The sequence below is a fragment of the Otolemur garnettii genome, unplaced genomic scaffold (assembly GCF_000181295.1).
Source record: "Otolemur garnettii isolate 467f Iridium unplaced genomic scaffold, OtoGar3 scaffold00028, whole genome shotgun sequence".
Taxonomy (NCBI): domain Eukaryota; kingdom Metazoa; phylum Chordata; class Mammalia; order Primates; family Galagidae; genus Otolemur; species Otolemur garnettii.
Genome location: NW_003852423.1, coordinates 4427725 through 4434801, shown reverse-complemented (window position 1 = coordinate 4434801; position 7077 = coordinate 4427725). Strand labels below are relative to the sequence as shown.

Here is a 7077-nt window from a genome sequence, read left to right as displayed (position 1 = left end):
GCAAAAAAAAAAAAAAAAAAAAGACTCTGGCATTGGTCTAAACCCTGTTAGTGTCTTGCTTAACTGAGAATAGAAATGATATGGTATAAGGTACATTGGGTTTTCAAGAAATAACCAAGAAATGGCCAGGAATCTGAACCAGGACACCAGAGACAGAGAGTGCACACACATGCAGGAGACAGGATGTGAGAATACGACGGACACCTCATTCAGCTCCTATAGCAGAAGAAAGAAGAACCAGGTGCTTTTACCAGAAAACACGGCCCTGTGGCGAACCATTTCTATACAGGCACAGTGTTAGTAAGATGAGAACTGAGAAAATGATGTCTGGGTTCTTTAAACTCTATTTTAGGGGCAATCTACCCTTTCCTCACAGCAAAAGGAAGAACTAGACTCTCAAATCATAGTTTTCTTTTTCTTCTTTCATAGGGGTACAATGTGATGGTTTAAAACAAATAAACATTGTCTAATAATCAAATCAGGGAAATTAGCATATCCATCACCTCAAACGCCATTTCTCTGTGGTGAGAACATACAGAAACCTTTCTCCTGGCTACTTTCAGATATATAATACCTTATTGTTGACAACAGTAGTCACCGTACTATGTAACAGGATACCACAACTGCCTTCTTTCCTTTTTTTCTTTTTTTTTTTTTTCCTTTTGAGACAGGGACTTTTCTGTCTCTCAGCATCATGATAGCTCACTGCAACCTCACGTTCCTGGGCTCAAGTTATCCTCCTACCTCAGCCTCTAGAGTAGTAGGATAGCACCCAGCTAATTTTTCTATTTTTAGTAGAGATGGGATCTCACTCTTGCTCAGGGTGGTCTTGAACTCCTGGTCTACTAAAGTGGTAGGATTTTGGACATAGCCACTGGTCTTGGCTGAAAAAAGATTTTGTGCCCAGTGCCCACTCTTTCCCCATCTTCTCCTCCCCAGGCCCTGGTAATCACTTTTCTACTCTCTAGTTCTGCCATCAACTTTGTTATATGCTGCACACATGAGCAAGAACATCCAGAATTTGTCTTTGTGCAATATGCCCTGTAGGCGCAATCATGTTACCTCATCTTTTCGTTTTTGAAAAATACAACTATATTGTTTCATTATCACACATAAAATATGAATAGGAAATCATTATTATTATTATATATAAATGTCAGTTTCCCTTTGTATCACTTTTTACTGTTTGTTTGAAATAAGATCCAAATAAAGTTCTCACCTTGTACTTGGTTGATACCTTTTTCTTTACTGTCTTATTAAATTCTATTTTATTTTGGACTGCGATGTCTTGATACATGTTTACCTTGTAGAATGATTAAATTAAGCTAATCAATAAATGCATCACCTTGCATACTTGCCACATTTTTTAAGCACGTATTTAGTAAGGTGTCAATAATCAACAATTGGAATATTCCACACCTGTGACAAGCAAAAACCCTATAATGAAATAATCTCTGGAACAGAAACCAAGAGACGTATATTTTGGGTACAGCTCTTACTCATACCAACTAGTGGCCTGGGACAAATCACAATCTCTCAGTGTCTTGGCATATAAATGGAGTAAGAGTGCCAGCTCCCCACACCTCCCAGGGCTGTTAGAATGACCCCTGAGCCAGGCTGTGTGAGAGGCATGCCTCGCCTTGGCCCACTCTGTGCACGGAATTCACCCAGGAAAGGCTTGTTAGGCTGCAGGTTCTGACTTATTAGGTCTGGGATGAGGCCCAAGATTTTGCATTTCTAACAAATTTCCAAACCCCCCTTGAAGGCAGGCCAGGAAAAACTCACAAAAGGCTGAAAATCCTCAATAACATGTACGAATTATTCATATAGTGAACTGAGTTTTTAAAAATCAGGAAAATTCAGATTTATCTCCTCAGGAAAATCAACTTTAACATGTCTTACCAGAGAGGGATTCATGAATTCTTCTAAATACACCCGACACAGCCTGCGATCCCAGCTGTCTGTGATGTGGCCTCCGTACATAATCTCACCAAAGAGATAACGGAGGTCTTCCCAAGGGACCTTGGGGGGGAAAATCACATAATGTTCACTTCTGCACCCAGAGTATCTGCCACAGAGAAGCCAGGGGGTGGCCCATGCCCCTCTAACACGATGCCCTTCAAGCCCCCATCAAAAGGAACATTCCAAGTGGTTCAGAAATTGTCTAAGTTTCTGCATAGAATTTCTTAGGAGAATTTATTTTCTGTGTTTTCCAATGCATTCAGGAAAAATTCACTAGCACTGATCTTTTAATGACAGTTTTGGAGGAAAATGAATTATTCCTAGAAGACCTTGTGCAGGGAAAGTTTGTCCGACCAAAATCTCATCCAAAGTGAAAGAATGGTGGTTCACAGGGGCTCTGAAGTAGTACATATTTTTTATTGTCTGATTTGTATCACCTTTTATCATCTGATTCAGGAAATGAAAGAAACATCCACACAATCTGAATTTGGGGGCCTGGGACAACTAGTGGCCTGGGTATTTAGACTTCTATCACTTTTTCAGAAGTCCAGACAAACAAATCCTCTTTCTACAGATGGATTTGAGGATTTGGTTCATGGCATGATGGCCCTACTGACTAACGCTGCACCAGGTTTTATACAAGTAATCGCTGTCTCTCCCTTTATTTGGCTTAGCAGGGTTTGAAGACTCTTTGCTCCCCTTTAGCTTCTTCTAGGTTTGCAAAACATGCCAGTGTGTGATGAAACCTTTCTAGACAGGAACCTTTATACCCTTGGGGGCAGTATACTGCCTCCAGGCAGTTCAAGTAAAAACATAATTATAGCCTTCACTCCTTGCGTGATGTGACAGAACAGAACAAGTAAAATTGCTTCAACTATTCTAATATATTTGCTGCAAGTTTATTTGAATTTGAATAAATGGAGCTCAAATATGTCTTTCTTTTAAAGCTGGTTTAATGTGAATGAAAAAGAAACATGCTCTCTGTACCACTCCGTGGCCTACCTTCCAAACAGCTGGAATGGATGAGAAACAAAGACCTCTTAATCTTATTTCTCTTTCTGAATACACTCAATGCCTGCAGTACATTCTAGTATTTGATATGTATCTTCCTTAAGATTTTATGCAGCTAGGGATCTATTCTTTTAATAATTTATTCTCTTTCCCCAAACCCTTGTCTTTGCTTTTTACATATACTTTCTTGAAACAGGTATTTTGCACAACTAAACTATGTGCACATACTAATTTAATTCCCAAATTCTGAAAGCTTCCTTTGTAATGTTCAGCAAATGACTCAGGTCAGGACATCTGAGAGACATGAGCATGTGTTAATCACCTAAGGTTGTGTTGTCTGGGAACCCCAGTGGGAGAAGAAGCAAGATACAGCACAACTCAACTGGCCAGCTGGTGTTGCCAAGACTCAAGTTGTCAGGGCTGGAAGCAAACACAAGGGTCAGCTGCCCTCTTCCTCCTTTTCAATTCTACCTCAACTGTGTAGAGCTGCAGTTTCCAAACCAAGTTGCAGACTGGTATGGGCCGTGGCCTGTTAGGAACCCAGCCACACAGCATCACTTCCTGAGCTCCACCTCCTGACCCACCTATTGCCCCACTCCTTACCCCTTCCTGCTGCCCTGTGGAAACATTGTCTTTCATGAAACTAATCCCTTGTGCCACAAAGCTTCAGGTCTGTGGCCTATCAGGAACCAGGCCACACAGCAGGAGATGAGCGGCAGGAGGTGAGAGGCAGGCAAAGAAGTAAAGCTTCATCTGTATTTACAGCCGTCCCCATGACTTGGATCACCACATCAGCTCTGCCTCTTGCCCACTCCCCCCCATCCTTGGAATAATTGTCTTCCATGAATCCTGTCCCTTGTACTAAAGAGGTTGGGGACTGCTATTATACAGGATTTAGTTGAAACAGTTTAATTTCCTGGTCTCAGCCTCATGGGACCATTATGAAGGACTTGAATTAAATGTATTAAATGGTTCATTTCTTTTTCTACCTAGACCTATTATAATAATGAATTTTATGTGCAACAGTTCAAATACAACATGTTGAGATCAGCACATAAATATTATTATTTATTGGAATGGTCAAATATGCTCAAAGTAGACAGAATCACCTTTCAATTTTATAAATTAAAAAGGATATAGAATATTGATCATCACATATTAAAGACATTTATTTTAGATAAATAAACATTCAAAATTTGATGGGAGAGCAAGGCCATATTATATATCAAGATTTATATTCTGACAGCAGTCAAATCACCACTGAAGCTTGAAAAAACTTTGGTAACAAAAATCATAACAATGGTTACTGAAAAAACATAAAACAACCATTTCTACTTAGAAACATAGAGGGGTGATTTTGCAGGCCCTTTATAGAAACTGTGGCCCAGACCAACATCTGGTTGGTTTTGACCTATATATCCAAATTCTACCACATTCAACTTAATAAAAAGGTTTCCCTTGTGAGGATTAAGCCAGAATACTCTTAGGAATGAGGGCTTTTCCCCTTTCGCAATCCAATCATTGGGCCTATACGAGTTTATACAAATGTTCTTGATGAGGCTTTCCTATTCCCATCTGTAAGACACATTTTAGCTACTAAATAGAATCATTCATCTACTTTTAACTTCAAATCAAGGGGAACATTACTGAGAAAGTCACAACAAGGTGGCATCCTTAATACATAATAATGACATATGCAGAAAATGCACCATTATTTACACATGTGACGTGCTGTAAATTGCTTCCATCATCAGAAATAATTGTAGTGATTATTAATGCAGTGTTACGAACTGTCAGAATTGCTGTATGTAATTACATTTGTGCAAATGCTTCATTACCTGCCTAATGAATCTGGCATACACGCACATGTAAACCACTGTTTTTGTTAACATAATGAAGGACATTTTTTTTTTTCTTTTTGCACTAAGCTGCTGATGTAGAACTGGTCTGACCCAGCTTAGGAAGTCTGAGCATCCACTGCTAGAAAACCTTTGATCTGGTTTATTTTCATACTTGGCAGAGGATGCATTCTCTAGCGTCACCTATTTCAATAATAGCTTCCAAAGAAAAATTATGGTCCATTTTGATAACACCCCCGAACTGATAGATTTAGTAAATTCCTTGAAAGAGGTTATCTGACCACTAGCACTTACCTTAGGGTTTGCTTCTAAGTAGTTATAGAGGATGTTGGCGCAAATGGTGAGGTCTCCAAGATTGAAAGGATAGCTTCGGCTCCAGCCTTGTGGGCCAAACCTCAGCCTCCCAGCAACACAGGCGTGGAAATAGCACAGAGAAAAGAGGATGCTTTTAAACTCTTGATCCTTAGAGCACATTTCCAGTGTGTCCTAGGAGAAAAGGAAAGAAATGCTTGATTGTCCATCTGCATGGTTCCCAAGGGCAAGGGTCTGAGTTTTCAATAATTGTGTAAAGGACTCTGAAAGAGAGGTACTACAGAGGTGACAAGTGGTTTTAAGCATGGCTACCTATCCTGGGAGAACGTAACAGGAGACTATTTGGCATGTGCCAGAGTGTTGATTTAAGAGGAATGCTTCTGAGTTCACCAGAAAATGAGGTGGCTCATTTTAATCATGTAATTTTTCCTGTACAATTTTCCTTGTAAAATCTGGGGGACAGGTCATATCTTAGTTTCGTCACTGTAGCAGAATGCTATCTGGCAAAATGCTAAGTTAGCCACAGCTACCCATCTTCTCTGGCTCCATAGTATAGAAATCATCTGAGCACAGGGCTACTCATTGCAAGAATATTTTCTAGACTCCCTGAAGCCAGATATACCACATGGCCAAGTTTTGCCCACAGGATTCAAAGTGGTATGTATCATTTCCATGCCATTTGCTTAAAAGGAAATTTGGTGCTCTAATTGTCACTCTTTTCTCTTTTGCATGGAACCTTGAGTTAGGTATGGTGGAAGTACCATTGGTTTGGGTTTGTGGATGATGCCTGGCTTGTGTGAGAGGAACAAACTCCTGTCTTGTTTGAATCTCTATAGTTTTGATTCTTTTCTTATGGCATCTCAGCCTGTACCTCAACCAATACAATTACCATAACACATAGTTTCTGTCCAATGAATTAAAAATAAAATGTATCACTCAGATGACTGGATGGCATATGGAAGAGTAAAAAACATGTGCCTTATAGACTAGAACTGTGAGATATTTTTCTTAAATTCAAGCACAGTGGCTCATGCCTGTGATTACAACACTTTGCAAGGCTGAGGTGGGAAGATTGTTGAGACCAAAAGTTCAAGACCAGCCAGGGCAATAAATATAGCAAGATCCCATTTCTACAAAACAGAAGAAAAGTTAGCTGGCCATGGTAGCGTGCACCTGTAGTCCCAGCTACTTGGGAGTGGGAGGCAGGTGGATCACTTGAGCCTAGGAGTTGGAGGATGCAGTGAGCTAAGATCATTCCATTATACTCCAGCCTGAACAAAAGAGCCTTGTCTGTACCAAAAAAAAAAAAAAAAAAAAAAAAAAGAGGGAAAAAAAACCAGAGAGAAAGCTGAAAGTTGAATCTAGATATGCCATGCTGATAAGGTTATGGCCCAACAGCCATAAACTTAAAAGGAGGAAAACAGCAGTCTTATCTATAGCTTAAAGGTAAAGTTTTATAGGGCAGGGTGCAGTGGCTCATGCCTGTAATCCTATCACTCTGGGAGACTGAGATGGGAGGATCCCTTGAGCTCAGGAGTTACAGATCAGCCTGAGCAAAAGTGAGGCCCCTGTCTCTATATTAAATTTTGAAAATAAAAGAAAAGCTTTATGCACTTTCAGATTTGGTAGTTCTCTGAGACAAGAAAGGAAAAGAAATTAAGGACCACTCCTTCAGCTGGTGTCCAGCAGCAGGAAAAGATGAGACCAAACGCTGTACTTTCCTACATATTCCTTGGAAGTGGTCAAACTACAGCTAGTTCACATTTAAAATGGGTCTGCCAACTTGGGACATATAAAAAGAGTATTTATGACCTTTGGAAGCAGGAATTCAGATATGGTTTTCTAGGGGACTTCTGGTCTTGAACCAAGACTGGATTTGTTCACTGTGGACTTTCATTTCTTTCTTTCTTTCTTTCTTTTTTTTTTTTTTTTT

At 39.9% G+C, this 7077-nt stretch overlaps 1 protein-coding gene across 1 annotated transcript in view; it reads right to left on the bottom strand.

Moving 5' to 3' along the window:
• Nucleotides 1–7077, bottom strand: part of DNAH11 (dynein axonemal heavy chain 11) — a 357421-nt gene that overhangs the window by 31121 nt on the left and 319223 nt on the right. The window contains exons 75-76 of the mRNA XM_012804394.2: nucleotides 5127–5318; nucleotides 1903–2022 (exon numbers count right to left, since the gene is read on the bottom strand). Of these exons, the coding sequence (XP_012659848.1) occupies nucleotides 1903–2022; nucleotides 5127–5318 (312 nt within the window). The remainder of the gene's footprint in view (nucleotides 1–1902; nucleotides 2023–5126; nucleotides 5319–7077) is intronic.